Source organism: Bombina bombina, chromosome 7 (assembly GCF_027579735.1).
Source record: "Bombina bombina isolate aBomBom1 chromosome 7, aBomBom1.pri, whole genome shotgun sequence".
Lineage (NCBI taxonomy): Eukaryota > Metazoa > Chordata > Amphibia > Anura > Bombinatoridae > Bombina > Bombina bombina.
In genome coordinates, this window is record NC_069505.1 from 429258565 (window position 1) to 429280880 (window position 22316).

Below are 22316 nucleotides of genomic sequence, written 5' to 3' on the forward strand. Positions count from 1 at the left end.
AACGTCACAGTTGAAATAACAATGAACCAAATCAGTTATAGCAACCAAATTTTCACAGTAAATGTATTAAGTTAGCAAAGCATTGCACCCACTAGCAAATGGATGATTAACCCCTTAATACCCAAAAACGGATAATCAATTTAACAATTAACGTTTTTATCACAGTCAAACACACTGTCACAGGTCTGCTGTGACTGATTACCTCCCTCAAAATGAATTTTGAAGACCCCTGAGCTCTCTAGAGACGTCCTGGATCAAGGAGGAAGAAACAGGAAGACTGTAACTGAATTTTTACTGCGCAAAAAAGCGCTAAAATAGGCCCCTCCCACTCTTATTACAACAGTGGGAAACCTCAGTTAACCATTTCTATGTAGAAATAAACGACAGCCATGTGGAAAATCATGCCCCAAAAGATTTATCACCAAAGTACCTCACAAAAAACGAATAACATGCCAGTAAACGTTTTAAACATGCACTTTAAAAGTTAGGTAGTGTTATTAATAAGCCTGCTACCAGTCGCTTCTACTGCAGATAAGGCTCATACATTACTTCAGTATTAACAGTATTTTCTTAGTCAAATTCCATTCCTCAGAAAAATACTTATTGTACATACATTCATCAGCCTGATACCAGTCACTACTGCATTTAAAGCTGTACTTACATTACATCGGTATCAGCAGTATTTTCTTAGTCAATTCCATTCCTTAGAAAAATAATTTACTGCACATACCTTGTTTGCGGGATTCCCCACACGCTATTCCCTTTCTGAAAGTTACCCCACTGCTCAGAATGTGCGAGAACAGCCAGTGGATCTTAGTTACTTCTGCTAAGATCATAGAAAACGCAGGCAGATTCTTCTTCCAAATACTGCCTGAGAACAAACAGCACGCTCCGGTGCCATTTAAAATAACAAACTTTTGATTGAAGAAATAAACTAAGTATAAAAAACACCACAGACCTCTCACAACGTCCTATTTAGTTGAGTTGCAAGAGAATGACTGGATATGACATGTGAGGGGAGGAGCTATATAGCAGCTCTGCTTGGGTGATCCTCTTGCAACTTCCTGTTGGGAAGGGAATATATCCCATAAGTAATGGATGACCCGTGGACTGAATACACTTAAAGGGACATGAAACCCACATTTTTTCTTTCATGATTTAGAAAGAGAATGCAATTCTAAACATCTTTCTAATTTACTCCTATTATCTAATTTGTTTTATTCTCTTGATATTCTTTGCTGAAAAGCATATCTAGATATGCTCAGTAGCTGCTGATTGGTTGCTGCACATAGAAGCCTCGTGTGATTGGCTCACCATGTGCATTGCTTTTTCTTCAACTAAGGATATCTAAAAAATGAAGCAAAATAAATAATAGAAGTAAATTGTAATGTTGTTTAAATTTGTATTCTCTATTTGAATCATGAAAGAAAGATTTTGGGTTTAGTGGCCCTTTAACAAGAGAAAAGGTTTTACTCGAATTCTTAGTTGATGAGTGCTAACTTAAAGGAACATCAAACCGACATTTTTAATTTCATGATTTGCAAAGAGGAGCAATTTTAAGTAACTTTTCCATTTACTTCTATTATCTAATTTGTTCTCTTGATATCCTTTTTTGAAAAGCATATCTAAATAGGCTCAGTAGCTGCTGATTGATGGCTACACATAGATGCTTTGTGTGATTGGCTCACCCATTTTCATTGCTATTTCTTCAACAAAGAATATCTGAAGAATGAAGTAAATTAAATAACAGAAGTCAATTGGAATGTTGTATTCTCTATCTGAATCATGAAATAAAAAATATTGGGTTTCATGTACCTTTAAGAAATTTACTGCATCAAATGTGCCCCAGGTTTTTAATTTTGAAAATGTGGTCATCCTGACCATATGATGTGTAAAATGTCATGTGGCAACCATGTGATGTGTAGATGGTCATGTGACCACCATGTGATATATAGAGTCATGGGACAACCATATACTATCTAGACTGGGTAATGTGAAAGCCATGCTATCTAGAAGGTCATGTGACAATCATGATATCTAGAGGGTCATGTGAAAACCATATGATATCTAAATGGACACATGACAAATATATAGAGGGTCATGTGGCAACCATATATCTAAAGGGGCACGTGAAAACCATATGATATTTGAGGGGCATGTGAAAACCATATGATATCTAGATGGTCATGTGAAAACCATATGATATCTAGAGGGTCATGTGAAAACCATATGATATCTAGAGGGTCATGTGAAAACCATATGATATCTAGATGGTCACGTGAAAACCATATGATATCCAGAGGGTCATGTGAAAACCATATGATATCTAGAAGGTCATGTGAAAACCATATGATATCTAGAAGGTCATGTGAAAACCATATGATATCTAGATGGTCACGTGACAACCATATGATATCTAGAGGGTCATGGAACAACCATGTAATATCTAGGTTGGTGCAGCTTCCTATCTTTTAGTTACATATGGATTTAATGGTGAACACTCCTCATTTGAGTACCCTAACTATGGTGTAGAATGGCTTCTAAAATTGAGTGTTTTACATTAACTATGTGCTATCTAGAAGCTCTTTATTTGGAAAAAAATCCTCTCTGTTAAGTGATCTCATGGCTGTATTGACTTGGCTGAGATAAGTGCAGCTTTAAAGTCCTCACTCAGTTATTACTTTAAGCCTAATGTCTAACAGGTAATAAAGCTGCTATCATCACACGGATATCATGGTAACCAGGGGCCAAATTACATCTCAGTTACAAGAGGAGATTCTCTTCTTTACAATGATGGGTCACACTCTTCTCTAAGATGTGCTTAACACTTCCCCTAACTTGTCCCCAATTCCAGTGAGCCGACACCACATCCATACGTTATATCAGAACCTTCGTTCTGACATCTCCCAGGCTTCAGTTTACTTTAAGATCGTTTTATTGTTCTGCAAAAATAATTTTGAGGACACATAGCACCCAGTGGTGTCTACAATAGGGAAACAGTAAAAATTAGTGCATAAAATATTTATTTGAATAATTTAAAACCTCAGTGGCACCCACCAGCATCAGCAAACGAAGAATTCCAGGCTGTAGAAAAATGTTATCTGCGCCGCTCATAGAGGTGAAGAGCACTAGCTGGTTCCAGGGCTGTGATACCACATGAAGTGCTGGGTAACAAGGTACAGTAGTTACGATAAATAACAAATATTAAACCTGCATATAAATACCGTTTCAGCATAAATAAATAGATATAATAATTGTTCTGTGGTTCAGAACATTCAGCTGTATATTACTAGCAATCAGATCAGTGGAGGTTAATGATGAAATTTACTCCTTAACTTTTCCCTTAAAGGGACAGTTAGTCAAAATTAAACTTTCATGATTCAGATAGGGGAATGTAATTTTAAACAACTTTCCAATTTACTTTTATCATCAAATTTGCTTTGTTCGCTTGGTATTCTTTGTTGAAAGCTAAACCAAGGTATGCTCATATGCTACTTTCTAAGCCCTTGAAGGCCGCCTCTTATCTCAGTGCATTTGGACAGTTTTCACAGCTAGACAGTGCTAGTTCATATGTGCCATATAGATAGCATTTTGCTCACTCCCGTGGAGCTATTTATGAGTCAGCACTAATTCTGCAAGTCTGTCAAAAAAACTGAAATAAGGGGACAGTCTGTATAGGCTTAGATACATGGTAATCACAGAGGTAAAAAGTATATTAATATAACCGTGTTGGTTATGCAAAACTGTGGAATGGGTAATTAAGGGATTAGCTATCTTTTTAAACAGTAAAAATTCTGGCGTAGACTATCCCTTTAAAGGTTAAGGGAACAAGGAGCCCATGTGTTAGTTGACATAGTGGTTGAAACACTTTTATTTGTGAATATCACAAGGGGCCTGGCACTTTTGTGTTGGATCTCTCTGTTACCCAACAAGTTAAGTGACTTTATGCAACTGACACACCCCAATCTTACATTAAATGTAATCTCAGGTGATATTATCCTGCCCTGTTCATATGAATAAACAAGTCAACTGTTTGAAATATGTAGTACTGCAAATGTATTGGCAACAGTTTGTCACATTTAGGGATACATTACAAGTGGACTATAATCGATAGCACAGGGTGCGTTAACATTTACGTAACCTTGGTCTAAGAATAGAGCACAATCTGGTATTACAGCTACACCAGAGAATCTTCACGCGGACAACAATTTATTTTTGGTTATCGCACCATATACTTTTAACGGATAGTGTGAGGAGAAGTCTTAGCGCTCATATTACAAGTGGTGAGTTAAAGGGACAGTAAACACTTTGAGATGGTAATATAAAATGATAAATCTTATATATATATATATATATATATATATATAAAAAACTCTACAATATGCTTTCATTATTTATTTTCACAACCAAGAAAGAAATGAATTTATCAGGTAAGAATAAATTATGTTTTCTTTCTAATGGTTGTGAGAGTCCACAAGACCTTACTCTTGGGAACTAATACCCAAGCTGAGAAGTCCACAAATTTAGGGTGGGATATAAATCAGAAAGGCAGGCACCTATTTACCAGGAACCACTGCCTAAAGTACCTTCCTTCCAAAAAACGCTTCAGTTGAAGCAAAACCATCAAAATGATAAAATCTTGTAAAGAGGACTAGGTTCAAGCATTGCATATCTGTTCTACCGAAGCTTCATTCTTGAAGCCCCAAGAAGTAGAAAGAGTAGAATGAGCTGTAATTCTAGCAGGTGGTTGTTGACCCGCCTCCAAAAAAGTTGTGCAAACAAAACTTTGTAGCCAAAAAGACAAAAACACAGAAGTAGCCTTTTGGCCCCTGCATTTCCCCGAATACACAACAAACAAGCTTCTAGATTGAATAAAATTCTTCATAGCTTGCAAATAAAACTTCAATGCCCTAACCATGTCCAAATTATGTAATAATCTCTCTTTGGAAGTCTGTGGCTTTGGACATAAGGAAGGAACAATTTCCTGATTAATATTCTCTGCTGAAACCACCTTTGGCACACAAAAAAAACAGACACCGTACGTAGTACAGCCTTATCCTGATGAAAACAAACAAACAAATAAGGCGGATCACAAGACAAAGCCGACAATTCAGAAACCCTACAGGATGAGAAAATAGCTAATAAGAATTCGACTTTAACTTTAACCCACTCCCTCATTTTTTCTAGCCTCGATTACTGCAACTCTGCCCTCTCTGGTCTCTCCAGCTACCGCCTAGCTCCTTTACAATCCATAATGAATGCCTCTACCAGGCTCATCTTCCTGACACGTCGCTCTTCATCTGCTGCACCTCTCTGCCAATCCCTTCACCGGCTTCCTCTTGCCTCTAGGATTAAACACAAAATTCTCACTCTGACATACAAAGCCCTCAACTGCACTGCTCCCCCCTATATCTCAGACATGGGCCTTTAGTTATGAAGCTCCGTACGTACCTGCCTTCGCCGGCCCCAATACGCTCGCCTAATCTTGCCTCACATCGCCGCCGCGGACCTGAATACGTTCGCCAAAGTTATCAAAAAAGCTGTCAAAAAGCCGCGCACCAAGTACGGGGCGATGAGCAGCGGACTGTGATAGTTATCACTCATCCGATCTCGCTGCTCTTCGGCTTTTTTACAGCTTTATTGATAAGCTGTCACTAAGCACCCACACTATACTATACTGTTCTACCCCCTATACCGGCGCCCCCCGCAACTAAATAAAGTTATTAACCCCTAAACCGCCACTCCTAGACCCCGCCGCAACTATAATAAATATATTAACCCCTAAACCGCCGCTCCCGGACCTCGCCGCCACCTACACAATACCTATTAACCCCTATCCTGCCCCCCCTATACCGCCGCCACCTATAATAAAGTTATTAACCCCTATCCTGCGGATCCCGGACCCCGCCGCAACTAAATAAATTGTTTAACCCCTAAACCGCCGCTCCCGGACCCCGCCGCCACCTATATTAAACTTATTAACCCCTAATCTGCCCCCCCTACACATTCGCCACCTATAATAAAGTTATTAACCCCTATCCTGCCCCCCCTACACCGCCGCAACCTATAATAAAATTATTAACCCCTAAACCTAAGTCTAACACTAACCCTAACACCCCCCTAACTTAAATATTAATTAAATAAATCTAAATAAATATTACTCTTATTAAATTAGTTATTCCTATTTAAAACTAAATACTTACGTATAAAATAAACCCTAATATAGCTACAATATTACTAATAATTATATTGTAGCTATTTTAGGATTTATTTTTATTTTACAGGCAAATTTAAATTTATTTTAACTAGGTACAATAGCTATTAAATAGTTATTAACTATTTAATAGCTACCTAGATAAAATAAAGTCAAATTTACCTGTAAAATAAAAACTTACCTAAGTTACAATTACACCTAACACTACACTATCATTAAATAAATTATTCCTATTTAAAACTAAATACTTACCTGTAAAATAAACCCTAAGCTAGCTACAATGTAATTAATAATTACATTGTGGCTATCTTAGGATTTATATTTATTTTACAGGCAACTTTGTATTTATTTTAACTAGGTGCAATAGTTATTAAATAGTTATTAACTATTTATTAACTACCTAGCTAAAATAAATACAATATTACCTGTAAAATAAATCCTAACCTAAGTTACAATTAAACCTAACACTACACTATCATTAAATAAATTAAATTAATTAACTACAAGTAGCTACACTTAAATAAACTAACTAAAGTACAAAAAAAACAAACACTAAATTACAGAAAATAAAAAAGATTACAAGAATTTTAAACTAATTACACCTAATCTAAGCCCCCTAATAAAAAAAATAAAAAAATAATAATAAAAGTCCCTACCCTATACTACATTACAAAGTAACCAGCTCTTTTACCAGCCCTTAAAAGGGCTTTTGCGGGGCATGCCCCAAAGTAATCAGCGCTTTTGCCTGTAAAAAAAAATACAACCCCCCCCAACATTAAAACCCACCACCCACATACCCCTACTCTAACCCACCCAAACCCCCCTTAAATAAACCTAACACTACCCCCTGAAGATCTCCCTACCTTGAGCCATGTTCACCCAGCCGGGCCGAAGTCATCATCCAAGGGGCGCTGAAGATGTCTTCCATCCGATAGAAGTCTTCATCCAAGGGGCGCTGAAGAGGTCTTCCATCAGATAGAAGTCTTCATCCAGGCGGTGTCTTCAATCTTCATCCATCCGGAGCGGAGCGGAGCCATCTTCAAAGCAGCCGACGCGGATCCATCCTCTTCCACCAACGCCTACTCGCCGAATGAATATTCCTTTAAGTGACGTCATCCAAGATGGCGTCCCTCGAATTCCGATTGGCTGATAGGATTCTATCAGCCAATCGGAATTAAGGTAGGAAAAATCTGATTGGCTGATTCAATCAGCCAATCAGATTGAAGTTCAATCCGATTGGCTGATCCAATCAGCCAATCAGATTGAGCTCGCATTCTATTGGCTGATCGGAACATTATGTAGGTGGCGGCGGGGTCCGGGAGCGGCGGTTTAGGGGTTAATATAATTATTATAGTTGCGGCGGGGTCCGGGAGCGGCGGTTTAGGGGTTAATAAGTTTATTAGAGTGGCGGTGGGCTCTGGGAGCGGCGGTTTAGGGGTTAATAAGTTTATTAGAGTGGCGGTGGGCTCCGGAAGCGGCTTTTTAGGGGTTAACATGTTTAATATAGGTGGCGGCGGTGTAGGGGGGCAGATTAGGGGTGTTTAGACTCGGGGTACATGTTAGGGTTTTAGGTGCAGACATCTCCCATAGGAATCAATGGGATATCGGGCAGCAGCGAACATGAGCTTTCGCTATGGTCAGACTCCCATTGATTCCTATGGGATCCGCCGCCTCCAGGGCGGCGGATTGAAATACAGGTACGGTGGGCCGGAAAAGTGCCGAGCGTACCTGGTAGTCATTTGATAACTTCCAAAAGTAGTCAGATTGTGCCGAACTTGCGTTCGGAACATCTGAAGTGACGTAAGAATCAATCTGTGTCGGACTGAGTCCGGCGGATCGAAGCTTACGTCACAAAATTCTACTTTTGCTGGTCTGTAGGGCTTGATAAATTAGGCGAATCAGCCTCGCCACAAATACGCTGCGGAATTCCAGCGTATTTAAGGTTGACGGCTTGATAACTAGAGGCCCTTGTCTCCAGATACTCTCCCTCCCGTCCCCTTCGCTCTGCTCATGACCTGTTACTCTCCTCCTCTCTTGTTACCTCCTCACACTCCTGTTTACAGGACTTCTCCAGACTGGCTCCCATCTTGTGAAACTCTCTGCCTTGCTCCACAAGACTCTCCCCTAGTTTTGAAAGCTTCAAGCGCTCCCTAAAGACTCTACTGTTCAGGGATGCATACAACCTACACTAACCTTTCTTTATATCAGTTCCTCTCCTCAATTGCTATCCCCTGAACCCCTTTAGCATGTAAGCCTAAGAGTCCAGCTGTTTGTAGATCACCTTCTTAAGAGCTGACTACAACAGTGTGACTCTTGGCAGGGCCCACTACCCGTTTGATCCCTATAAATGTTTTGTTGTACTCCGCCGTTGTTTATAGCGCTGCGGAATCTGTTGGCGCTCTACAAATAACCGATAATAATAATAATAATAGGACCTTCCAAGATAGTAACTTGATGTCCAAAGAATGCAATGGTTCAAAAGGTGGAGACTGGAGAACCAAATTAAGACTCCATGGTGGAGAAATCGGTCTGACAACAGGTCTGATTCTTACCAGAGCCTAAACAAAAAAGGCTGAATAGCAGGAATAGGAGCTACCTTCCTGTGAAGTAAAACTTAAAGTGCAGAAATTTGACCTTTGAGAGAACTGACCAACAACCCCTTGTCAAAGCCATCATGAAGAAATTGAAGAATACAAAGTATTCTCACTGAATGCCAAGAATAACCCTTATCATAACACCAAGAAAATTTAACCTTCCACAGCTTGGGGGATATCTATCAAGCCGTCAACTGTGTTGCATTTGCTGGCATTAATACGCTCGCCTAACATCACGGCCGCGTATCTCAATACGCTCTCCTTTTTTATGAAAAAATACGGCAAAAAGACACGCACCAAGTACGGGGCGATGAGCATCGGACTGTTGTTAATTAGCAGTCATCGATCTCGCGTCTATTCGGCTTTTTCCCAACTTTATTTATACCCTGTCACTAAACGCCGCCACTATACTAAAATGTTTAACCCCTATCCTGCCGCTCCCCGACATCGCAGCAACCTTAATAAACTTATTAACCCCTATCCCGCTGCTCCCCGACCCCGCTGCAACATAAAGTTATTAACCCCTATCCCGCCGCAACCTAAATAAACTTGTTAACCCCTATCCCGCCGCTCCCCAACCCCTAAACCTCTGGCCTTCCACATCACTACCACTAACTAAACCTATTAACCCTTAAACCATCAGCCCCCCACATCGCCAAAAACTAAATAAAGCTATTAACCCCTAAACCTAACAACCCCCTAACTTTAAATTAAAATTACAAGATCCCTATCTTAGTATAAATTAAAACTTACCTGTAGAATTAAAATAAACTATTTTAAACTATTAATTAACCTACCCTAACTATTATACTACAATTAAATTAAAATACCAATTAAATAAACTAAATTACATATTAAAAAACCTAACCCTACTAAAATTATTTAAATATACAATTAAACCTTATTAAAAGTACTAAATTACAGAAGAAAACAAACACTAAGTTACAAAAACAAAACAAAAAACTAAATTACGAAAAATAAAAAAGAATTACACCTAATCTAATAGCCTTATCAAAATAAAAAAGCCCCCCAAAATAAAAAACCCTAGCCTACAATAAGCTACCAATGGCCCTCAAAAGGGCCTTTTGTGGGGCATTGCCCCAAAGATAACAGCTCTTTTACATTGCAAACCCAACCAACCACCCCCCCCCAAATAAAAAACCTGTCTAAAATAACCTAATCTCCCCATTGCCCTGAAAAGGGCAGTTGTATGGGCATTGCCCTTAAAAGGGCATTTAGCTCTTTTACATGCCCAGACCCTAATCTAAAAATAAAACCCACCCCAAAAAAACCTTAAAAAAACCTAACACTAACCCCTGATGATCCACTTACAGTTCTTGAAGTCCCGCTTGAAGGATCCATCCAGCCGGAGAAGTCCTCATCCAGGCGGCAAGAAGTCTTCCATCTACCAATTGATCGAATATCTCTCTATTGAGGGACCATTCCCCCGAGTGCAGAGCTTGGTGGCTCAAAAAATCCAGATTTTAATTCTCTACCCCTGGGATGTGAATGGCCGAGATAGTGCATTGATGACTCTCTGCCAAGTCAGGATTTGTGACACCTCCTGCATTGCAAAGGTGCTTCAAGTTCCCCCCTGATGATTTATGTACACCACTGTCATGCCATTGTCCAACTGGAACCTCAGAAAAGGTACTGAGCTGAGATAGCGCATTGGAAATCGCCCTGAGTTCCATAATATTGATTGGAAGCATCGCCTCTTGGGAAGACCACACCCTGAGCTCTCTGATGGCCCCAAACCGGAGAAAGTATAGCACCTTATCAGACCTGCACTCGAAAATGAGTCCGTGATTCCTGGTTTGCAGCCTCTGCTTTGTCCTTGAAGCACAGGAGGGCTGAGCAAAAACCTTGCATCAGTAGCTCTCTGTACAATAAAAAGAAACGGCCTGAGAGCTGAGAAACGTGTAGCATATTTGCACACTATTTGCACATTGTAGTGCATTGATTGTTTTTATCTATTAGTTTTAATAAATTGTGTTTTTAACCACATTGTTTTGCCTGATCTATATGATCCAAACACATTATCGTATAATAGCTGCCTGCTGTGACTGAAAACCAGAGGATATGGAGCTGTGCGGCTGTGATTCACAAGCACACAAAGAACCAATCTACTGTTGTTCCAGCAAGCGGGAGATCAGCGAGCTGGGGCGCTGCAAGATTCCAGACTGTTTCCAACAGCACACTAGGGTGCTGCATCTCTTGTTAGTACATTGGGAGCTGGGAAGTATCAGTTTGGGCAAAGAGTATCTAGCAAATTGATACACACAAGGAAGCGCCTCTTTTTCTATTTTACAGACTCTATATAGTGTGTATTGAGACTAGGGGGCCCATTTATCAAGTTCCGGTTGGAGCTTGAGGACCCGTGTTTCTGGCGAGCCTGTAGGCTCTCCAGAAACACCAGTTATGAAGCAGCCGTCTAAAGACCGCTGCTCCATAACCTGTCCGCCTGCTCTGAGGAGGCGGACAGAGATCACCGCAATTCAACCCGATCGAGTACTGTGACGGATACCCCCGGCTACCCCGACTGGGTAGCTCCGCCAAAAGGGATCCTGCTTCTTCCCTGCCGACTGCAGCTATGTAGCTGGCAAGTGACCACAGCCTGTAACCACCCCTGATGCACTCCTTTTATACAGTCAGCTCATCTTGATAAGACCCTGGACAATCCCACTATTTTCCCGCCATTCCCGCCCCTCTAGACAGCCCGGCACCTCCATAGGAGCCACAGTCTCACATAATCCCAATACATAGGGGTGGCAGTTTCGGGTGATCCCGGTGGAGCGGCTGCACTTCCAGGGTGTCATTTTAAAGCTCTCGGTCCCCAGATGCCACAGTCCAAAAATCAGCATGATTCGTTACTGGGGACCGGAGTTACAGTCCGTTGAAGTTATGGGGTTAGGGGTGTCCAAAACCCCCAGTTCCAAAAGGAGCTCCCCTCTGAAAATTGCCACAGCTCTTGTCCTCCCTATGGGCTACTAATCCCCAAAAGAGCGGAGCTCTGGAGTAAAGCGCTGTTGGAGCGACCAGGGTTAAAGTTAGCGGGTGTTCTGCTGTCCTGTGGCTGACCGTGAGTTCCAGGAGCCTGGCCAGCCTGAGAGGGGTTAGGCGGGTATCCGTTGTGAGGCGGCCGACCGGGAGTTCCAGGAGCCTGGCCAGCCTTGGAGGGTTTTCCTGGTCATAAACTAACTCTTCTCTGAACACAAAAACAAGTAAACACAGAGCAAACAAACAGTCTCCAGAGATGGTAGTTGCTCTGAGGAGCCCAAAAACCACTGAGAAACAACAGGGGTGAGGTTGTAGGGGGGTGGGGGGTAGCCTTAGCCGTCTGATATCCGTGACAAGTACAATCGGGTTGATTGACACCCCCATGCTGGTGGCCGATTGGCCGCGAATCTGCAGGGGGCGGCGTTGCACCAGCAGCTCACAAGAGCTGCTGGTGCAATGCTGAATACAGAGAGTGTATTGCTCTCCGCATTCAGCGAGGTTTGTCGGACCTGATCCGCACTGTCGGATCAGGTCCGACAGACCTTTGTTAAATAGGGGCCTAGCAATGCGTGTTGATGCAAGTTCTAAAATATTTTTTATAGATCCATGTCTGCATGTAGCTGAACATATAATTTAGTTTCTGAGATAAAAGTAATTTGCATAGTCTGTCAAAAAACTACTACTCAAAATAATGAGATTAGCCAAAGTATATGATATTAGTGAGGTCAGTAGTAATCAAACCCCAAAGCATACATAAAAGTGCATGGATTGGAAAATATTGTGCATAAAAGTATCATTTTCTATCAAATCAGTATCTCTGTTATGCAACTGAAAAAAAGTAAGAAAGCACCTCAGTATATACGCTGAAGTGGAAACATTTAATGCAATACAAAACATGTCTACATAATGATTATATTTGCAGATTTGGTACATATATGCATGCCCCATTGCACTTATCTGAATTTGCAGTCATGAAGAAGAAGCAGCACCAGCCAAGTAGTATCAAACAGATTTATTCGTGCAGTATGCACAGTGAACAGCCAGACCCACACTGTTCACTGTGCATACTGCACGAATAAATCTGTTTGATACTACTTGGCTGGTGCTGCTTCTTCTTCATGACTGTATATTGTGTGGAATACAGTGCAGTATTCCTGAAGCGTGCACACCCGGTTGCTGTCTAGTGCTGGATTTTTGGTTGGTTGACTTATCTGAATTTGAATATTGTATTAAAGTACAATACCACTCAGGCACTAAAAATGTATATATATTTCAACTTGTAATATGTGTGCAAACTTTTTTTGTGCTCCACTTGTAATCTAGCCCTCTGAGGCAAATATATATATATATATATATATATATATATATATATATATATATACACAGCACAATACACTACACCAGGCAATAAACAGGAACCAAACATTTGTATGAGAAAAAAGAAGGTTAAATTACCAAAATCTTTGTTCTTGTCATATAGAAAATCCAATAGAGATCCAAGGCAGCTTATTGCTACCTGCACGAGGAGAATGTCTTTCTGTAAAGGAGCACAATACACTACAATAAACCATCTTTTGCCTTTCATGTTTAGCTGTTAAAACAAATAGACCACATTACATGTGGCATCAGGTTATGAGGTGGTTGATCATAAAATATGGAGGTGCAAAAAGCTGACCACAAAGAAAACTATCAAGGATGGGGGTTATAGGTTAGAGGGCTTATTTTCTACTGCCTAGTGCCATAAGTGTAGATGCTTATACATTTGTATTTCTTTCCAATGGCATGGAGATTCCACAAATGCATTCTAATTACTAGTGGGAATTCAACTCCTGGCCACCAGGAGGAGGCAAAGAACACCCCAGCAAAGCTTTAAGTATCCCTCCTACTTCCCACAATCCCCTAGTCAATGATTTGCCTTTGTACATCATGGAGGTGTGCGAAGATGGTGTCTGAAGAAAATTAATCCTTTAATGGGAAGTTTCCCTGCAAGCAAGGATTGGGGCTATGCTGTGTCCATGTAATCCTCTTTAGTAAGAGTTATGGTGGCTATTAGCTGTTGGAGGTCGGCAGGGTAGTCCTTGCTTTTCCTCCAACAATTTATGCTAACCCCTATATAGAAAGCCAAGGTTGGTTACTCTGCTTTTCTTTTCTCTTCAGGTCCCTGTCAGATGTTGTCTGAGTCTGTCATACCTGAGATGCTGTACCTGCCCTGCAGCTGAACTCCAAGTGCTTTTTTCCTTCTAGGTAAGAAGGCTATAGCACTTTGGGGGTTAAAATTCCCCTTCGGTGGAGTCAAAGGACAATGTTAAAATATCTCTTCAAGTTGGGGATATAATTTTGGGTAGTAAAGCAGGGCATTGAGCTGCTACATTTATGGAGATGTTGGGATTACTCTTCTCTTTTTTGAGAGAGATCAGCGGTAATAAAGAGGCATTATTAATCTGAGGGCTCTTGAGGGGTTAATTTTAATTAATGGAGCAAGAGATAGGAGCATGTTTACATTGTGTGACTATTTGACTGTGGGACAGAGAGACTTTTTTGTTTTTGTCTTTACAGCGCGGTGTATTTCGCACGCTTTTAAGCTATGTCACACTTATTTTATGTCGGCGGTCACGTGATTGCGTGGCTCTTCTTCTGCCCGAAGCAGATATTTGGCTCAGAGGATTCAGCGCTGATCGGAGGTAGACGGTTCAGATAACCTTGGATTTCCAAAAAAGGATCTTGTTGTCTCTGAATCGTTGTTTGCCTGTGTGGTAATACCGGAGGGGTGAGTCCACTCCATTGAAGCTTGGGTTTTATAGCAGTGCCTTTCTGCATGCATTTATCTTATTGTTAAAGATTCTGCAGAATATTTTTATTCTTTTGGGCTTATTTATTTTATATTGTTTGGTTTATATTTTAATTATTAGCTGGGCCAATACTTCTAGGAAATGGAATATAATCCAAATCTTTCTATTCAATTTGAAAAATGCTTAAATTGTTTAGAGGAACAGGCTATTCCTCCTGTGCAGTTTTGCTCCACTTGTGTATCAAAAATGTTACTTTAAAAAAAACTAAATTTATGCTTACCTGATAAATTTATTTATTTCTTGACACAATGAGTCCACGGATCATCTAATTACTATTGGGAATATCACTCCTGCCTTGCAGGAGGCAGCAAAGAGCACCACAGTAAAGCTGTTAAATATCACCTCCCTTCCCTCCAACCCCAGTCATTCGACCAAAGCAAAGGAGCAAAAGGAAGCAACAAGGTGCAGAGGTGTCTGAAGTTTATAATATACCAACAACCTGTCTAAAGAACAGGCGGGCCGTGGACTCATTGTGTCAAGAAATAAATACATTTATCAGGTAAGCATAAATTTTGCTTTCTTTCTAATGACACGATGAGTCCACGGATCATCTAATTACTATTGGGAATCAATACCCAAGCTAGAGTACACAGATAATAAGGGAGGGACAAGACAAAGAACCTAAACCGAAGGCACCACTGCTTGAAAAACCTTTCTCCCAAAAGCGGCCTCAGCCGAGGCAAAAGTATCAAATTTCTAGAATTTTGATAAAATGTGAAAAGAGGACCAAGTTGCAGCCTTGCAAATCTGTTCCACAGAAGCTTCATTTTTGAATGCCCAGGAAGAGGAAACAGCCCTCGTAGAATGAGCCGTAACTCTCTCAGGAGGCTGCTGTCCAGCAGTTTCATAGGCAAAGCAAATGATACTCTTCAGCCACAAAGAAAGAGAAGTAGCCGTAGTTTTCTGTCCCCTTACGTTTCCCAGAGAATACCACAAACAGAGCAGAAGACTGACGAAAATCCTTAGTCGCCTGTAAATAGAATTGTAAGGCACGCACCACGTCCAGGTTGTGCAAAAGCCGTTCCTTTGGAGAAGAAGGATTAGGACACAAGGAAGGAACAACAATCTCCTGATTAATGTTCCGGTCTGAAACTACTTTAGGGAGGAACCCTAACTTAGTACGCAAAACCACCTTATCCGAATGAAAAATAAGGTAAGGAGACTCATACTGTAATGCCGAGAGCTCTGACACTCAACGAGCAGATGAAATAGCAACAAGAAACAAAACTTTCCAAGATAACAACTTAATATCTAAGGAATGCATAGGCTCAAACGGAGCCCCTTGAAGAACCTTAAGAACTAAATTAAGACTCCAGGGAGGAGTAACTGGCTTGAAGACAGGCCTGATCCCGACCAAGGCCTGACAAAACGATTGCACGTCTGGGACGTCCGCCAGACGTTTATGTAACAAAATAGACAAGGCAGATATTTGACCCTTTAGGAAACTTGCTGATAAACCCTTCTCCAAATCTTCTTGGAAAAAGGACAGAATTCTAGGAATCCTAACTCTATTCCAAGAGTAGCCCTTGGATTCACACCAATATAGATATTTACACCATATCTTGTGGTAAATCGTCCTAGTCACAGGTTTATGAGCCTGAATCATGGTCTCAATGACTGACTCCGAAAATCCACGCTTGGATAAAATTAAGCGTTCAATCTCCAAGCAGTCAGCTTCAGAGAAACTAGATTTGGATGAAGGAAGGGCCCTTGAAGTAGAAGGTCCTTCCTCAATGGAAGTCTCCAAGGTGGAAGAGATGACATGTCCACCAGATCTGCATACCAAATCCTGTGAGGCCATGCCTGTGCAATGAGGATCACCAACGCCCTTTCCTGCTTGATTCGAGCAATGACCCGAGGTAGCAGAGCGAACGGAGGAAATAGGTATGCGAGACTGAAATTCCAAGGTACCGCCAGGGCGTCTATCAGTACCGCCTGAGGGTCCCTTGACTTAAACCCGTACCTCGGGAGCTTGGCATTCTGCCGCAATGCCATGAGGTCCAGAACTGGCTGTCCCCATTTGAGAATCAGGCTAGAAAACACTTCCGGGTGGAGTTCCCACTCCCCCGGGTGAAAGTTCTGCCTGCTCAGGAAGTCTGCCTCCCAGTTGTCCACTACTGGGATGTGGATCGCCGACAAACAGCAATTGTGGGTCTCCCCCCACTTAATGATCTTGGCTACCTCTGCCATGGCCAAGGAACTCAGAGTTCCTCCCTGATGGTTGATGTAAGCCACTGAAGTTATATTGTCCGAATGGAACCTGATGAACCGGGCCGAGGCTAACTGAGGCCAGGCCAGAAGCGTATTGAAGATTCCTCTCAGCTCCAGAATGTTTATGGGTAGAACAGACTCAGACCGAGTCCATGTTCCCTGAGCCTTTAGAGAGCCCCAGACTGCTCCCCATCCCAGAAGGCTGGCGTCTGTTGTCACAATTACCCAAGGGGGTCTGCGAAAGCAGGTTCCCTGAGAGAGATGATCCTGAGACAACCACCAAAGAAGAGAATCTCTTGTCTCCTACTCCAGCTGTAATCGCGGAGACAGATCTGCATAATCTCCGTTCCACTGACTGAGCATGCTTAACTACAGAGGTCTGAGGTGGAAACGGGCGAACGGGATGATGTCCATTGCCGCTACCATCAGACCGATTACCTCCATGCACTGAGCCACTGATGGCCGAGTAGAGGACTGAAGCGCTAGGCAAGAATCGAAAATCTTTGATTTCCTGACTTCTGTCAGAAAAAATTTAATTGTTAAGGAATCTATTATGGTTCCCAAGAAAGTTAGCCTTGTATTTGGAACTAAGGAACTCTTTTCCAAATTTACCTTCCAACCGTGAGATCGCAGGAAAGATAACAACATTTTCGTGTGGGATTTTGCTTGTTGAAAGGATGGCGCCTGAACCAGAATGTCGTCCAGATAAGATGCCACTGCAATGCCCCGCAATCGAAGCACCGCCAACAGGGATCCCAGAACCTTTGAGAAAATTCTGGGAGCTGTGGCAAGGCCGAATGGAAGAGCCACGAACTGTTTGTCTAGAAATGCAAACCTTAGAAACTTGTGATGGTCCCTGTGGATGGGAACATGTAGGTACGCGTCCTTTAAATCTACCATTGTCATAAATTGACACTCTTGGATCAAAGGAAGAATGGAACGAATAGTTTCCATCGTGAAGGACGGCACTCTGAGGAATTTGTTTAGACTCTTGAGATCTAAAATTGGTCTGAAGGTTCCCTCCTTTTTGGGAACCACGAACAGATTAGAATAAAACCCCAGACTCTGTTCCTGTATCGGAACAGGAACAATCACTCTCTTCTTGTCTGGTCTACAGATAATCTTGAAAGCAGAAACCTGCCTCTGGGAGGAAATGTCTTGAACTCTAGTTTATATCCCTGGGACACTATGGCCTAGATTTAGAGTTCGGCGGTAAAAGGGCTGTTAACGCTCCGCGGGTTTTTTTCTGGCCGCACCATAAATTTAACTCTGGTATCGAGAGTTCAAACAAATGCTGCGTTAGGCTCCAAAAAAGGAGCGTAGAGCATATTTACCGCAAATGCAACTCTCGATACCAGAGTTGCTTACGGACGCGGCCGGCCTCAAAAACGTGCTCGTGCACGATTCTCCCATAGGAAACAATGGGGCAGTTTGAGCTGAAAAAAAACCTAACACCTGCAAAAAAGCAGCGTTCAGCTCTTAACGCAGCCCCATTGTTTCCTATGGGGAAACACTTCCTACGTCTGCACCTAACACTCTAACATGTACCCCGAGTCTAAACACCCCTAACCTTACACTCATTAACCCCTAATCTGCCGCCCCCGCTATCGCTGACCCCTGCATTACACTTTTAACCCCTAATCTGCCGCTCCGTAAACCGCCGCCACCTACATTATCCCTATGTACCCCTAATCTGCTGCCCTAACATCGCCGACCCCTATGTTATATTTATTAACCCCTAATCTGCCCCCCACAACGTCGCCGACACCTGCCTACACTTATTAACCCCTAATCTGCCGAGCGGACCTGAGCGCTACTATAATAAAGTTATTAACCCCTAATCCGCCTCACTAACCCTATCATAAATAGTATTAACCCCTAATCTGCCCTCCCTAACATCGCCGACACCTACCTTCAATTATTAACCCCTAATCTGCCGACCGGAGCTCACCGCTATTCTAATAAATGTATTAACCCCTAAAGCTAAGTCTAACCCTAACACTAACACCCCCCTAAGTTAAATATAATTTTTATCTAACGAAATAAATTAACTCTTATTAAATAAATGATTCCTATTTAAAGCTAAATACTTACCTGTAAAATAAATCCTAATATAGCTACAATATAAATTATAATTATATTATAGCTATTTTAGGATTAATATTTATTTTACAGGCAACTTTGTAATTATTTTAACCAGGTACAATAGCTATTAAATAGTTAAGAACTATTTAATAGTTACCTAGTTAAAATAATAACAAATTTACCTGTAAAATAAATCCTAACCTAAGATATAATTAAACCTAACACTACCCTATCAATAAAATAATTAAATAAACTACCTACAATTACCTACAATTAACCTAACACTACACTATCAATAAATTAATTAAACACAATTGCTACAAATAAATACAATTAAATAAACTATCTAAAGTACAAAAAATAAAAAAGAACTAAGTTACAGAAAATAATAAAATATTTACAAACATAAGAAAAATATTACAACAATTTTAAACTAATTACACCTACTCTAAGCCCCCTAATAAAATAACAAAGCCCCCCAAAATAAAAAATTCCCTACCCTATTCTAAATTACAAATATTACAAGCTCTTTTACCTTACCAGCCCTGAACAGGGCCCTTTGCGGGGCATGCCCCAAGAATTTCAGCTCTTTTGCCTGTAAAAAAAAACATACAATACCCCCCCCCCAACATTACAACCCACCACCCACATACCCCTAATCTAACCCAAACCCCCCTTAAATAAACCTAACACTACCCCCCTGATGATCTTCCTACCTTGTCTTCACCATGCCAGGTTCACCGATCCGTCCTGGCTCCAAGATCTTCATCCAACCCAAGCGGGGGCTAGACATCCACTGAAGAAGTCCAGAAGAGGGTCCAAAGTCTTCCTCCTATCCGGCAAGAAGAGGACATCCGGACCGGCAAACATCTTCTCCAAGCGGCATCTTCTATCTTCTTCCATCCGATGACGACCGGCTCCATCTTGAAGACCTCCAGCGCGGATCCATCCTCTTCTTCCGACGACTAGACGACGAATGACGGTTCCTTTAAGGGACGTCATCCAAGATGGCGTCCCTCGAATTCCGATTGGCTGATAGGATTCTATCAGCCAATCGGAATTAAGGTAGGAATTTTCTGATTGGCTGATGGAATCAGCCAATCAGAATATAGTTCAATCCGATTGGCTGATCCAATCAGCCAATCAGATTGAGCTCGCATTCTATTGGCTGTTCCGATCAGCCAATAGAATGCGAGCTCAATCTGATTGGCTGATTGGATCAGCCAATCGGATTGAACTATATTCTGATTGGCTGATTCCATCAGCCAATCAGAAAATTCCTACCTTAATTCCGATTGGCTGATAGAATCCTATCAGCCAATCGGAATTCGAGGGACGCCATCTTGGATGACGTCCCTTAAAGGAACCGTCATTCGTCGTCTAGTCGTCGGAAGAAGAGGATGGATCCGCGCTGGAGGTCTTCAAGATGGAGCCGGTCGTCATCGGATGGAAGAAGATAGAAGATGCCGCTTGGAGAAGATGTTTGCCGGTCCGGATGTCCTCTTCTTGCCGGATAGGAGGAAGACTTTGGACCCTCTTCTGGACTTCTTCAGTGGATGTCTAGCCCCCGCTTGGGTTGGATGAAGATCTTGGAGCCAGGACGGATCGGTGAACCTGGCATGGTGAAGACAAGGTAGGAAGATCATCAGGGGGGTAGTGTTAGGTTTATTTAAGGGGGGTTTGGGTTAGATTAGGGGTATGTGGGTGGTGGGTTGTAATGTTGGGGGGGGGGTATTGTATGTTTTTTTTTACAGGCAAAAGAGCTGAAATTCTTGGGGCATGCCCCGCAAAGGGCCCTGTTCAGGGCTGGTAAGGTAAAAGAGCTTGTAATATTTGTAATTTAGAATAGGGTAGGGAATTTTTTATTTTGGGGGGCTTTGTTATTTTATTAGGGGGCTTAGAGTAGGTGTAATTAGTTTAAAATTGTTGTAATATTTTTCTTATGTTTGTAAATATTTTATTATTTTCTGTAACTTAGTTCTTTTTTATTTTTTGTACTTTAGATAGTTTATTTAATTGTATTTATTTGTAGCAATTGTGTTTAATTAATTTATTGATAGTGTAGTGTTAGGTTAATTGTAGGTAATTGTAGGTAGTTTATTTAATTATTTTATTGATAGGGTAGTGTTAGGTTTAATTATATCTTAGGTTAGGATTTATTTTACAGGTAAATTTGTTATTATTTTAACTAGGTAACTATTAAATAGTTCTTAACTATTTAATAGCTATTGTACCTGGTTAAAATAATTACAAAGTTGCCTGTAAAATAAATATTAATCCTAAAATAGCTATAATATAATTATAATTTATATTGTAGCTATATTAGGATATATTTTACAGGTAAGTATTTAGCTTTAAATAGGAATCATTTATTTAATAAGAGTTAATTTATTTCGTTAGATAAAAATTATATTTAACTTAGGGGGGTGTTAGTGTTAGGGTTAGACTTAGCTTTAGGGGTTAATACATTTATTAGAATAGCGGTGAGCTCCGGTCGGCAGATTAGGGGTTAATAATTGAAGGTAGGTGTCGGCGATGTTAGGGAGGGCAGATTAGGGGGTTAATACTATTTATGATAGGGTTAGTGAGGCGGATTAGGGGTTAATAACTTTATTATAGTAGCGCTCAGGTCCGCTCGGCAGATTAGGGGTTAATAAGTGTAGGTAGGTGTCGGCGACGTTGAGGGGGGCAGATTAGGGGTTAATAAATATAACATAGGGGTCGGCGATGTTAGGGGTAGCAGATTAGGGGTACATAGGGATAACGTAGGTGGCGGCGATTTGCGGTCGGAAGATTAGGGGTTAATTATTTTAAGTAGCTTGCGGCGACGTTGTGGGGGGCAAGTTAGGGGTTAATAGATATAATACAGGGGTCGGCGGTGTTAGGGGCAGCAGATTAGGGGTACATAAGTATAACGTAGGTGGCGGTCGGCAGATTAGGGGTTAAAAATTTTAATCGAGTGTCGGCGATGTGGGGGGACCTCGGTTTAGGGGTACATAGGTAGTTTATGGGTGTTAGTGTACTTTAGGGTACAGTAGTTAAGAGCTTTATAAACCGGCGTTAGCCAGAAAGCTCTTAACTCCTGCTATTTTCAGGCGGCTGGAATCTTGTCGTTAGAGCTCTAACGCTCACTGCAGAAACGACTCTAAATACCAGCGTTAGGAAGATCCCATTGAAAAGATAGGCTACGCAAATGGCGTAGGGGGATCTGCGGTATGGAAAAGTCGCGGCTGTAAAGTGAGCGTTAGACCCTTTAATCACTGACTCCAAATACCAGCGGGCGGCCAAAACCAGCGTTAGGAGCCTCTAACGCTGGTTTTGACGGCTACCGCCGAACTCTAAATCTAGGCCTATGTCACCGCC

The 22316-nt window shown here is 41.4% G+C and overlaps 1 protein-coding gene across 1 annotated transcript in view; it reads right to left on the bottom strand.

Moving 5' to 3' along the window:
- The window catches only part of MEI1 (meiotic double-stranded break formation protein 1), a 1068659-nt gene that overhangs the window by 114064 nt on the left and 932279 nt on the right, over nucleotides 1-22316 (bottom strand). The window contains 2 exon segments of the mRNA XM_053689435.1: nucleotides 3058-3164; nucleotides 10594-10690. Of these exon segments, the coding sequence (XP_053545410.1) occupies nucleotides 3058-3164; nucleotides 10594-10690 (204 nt within the window).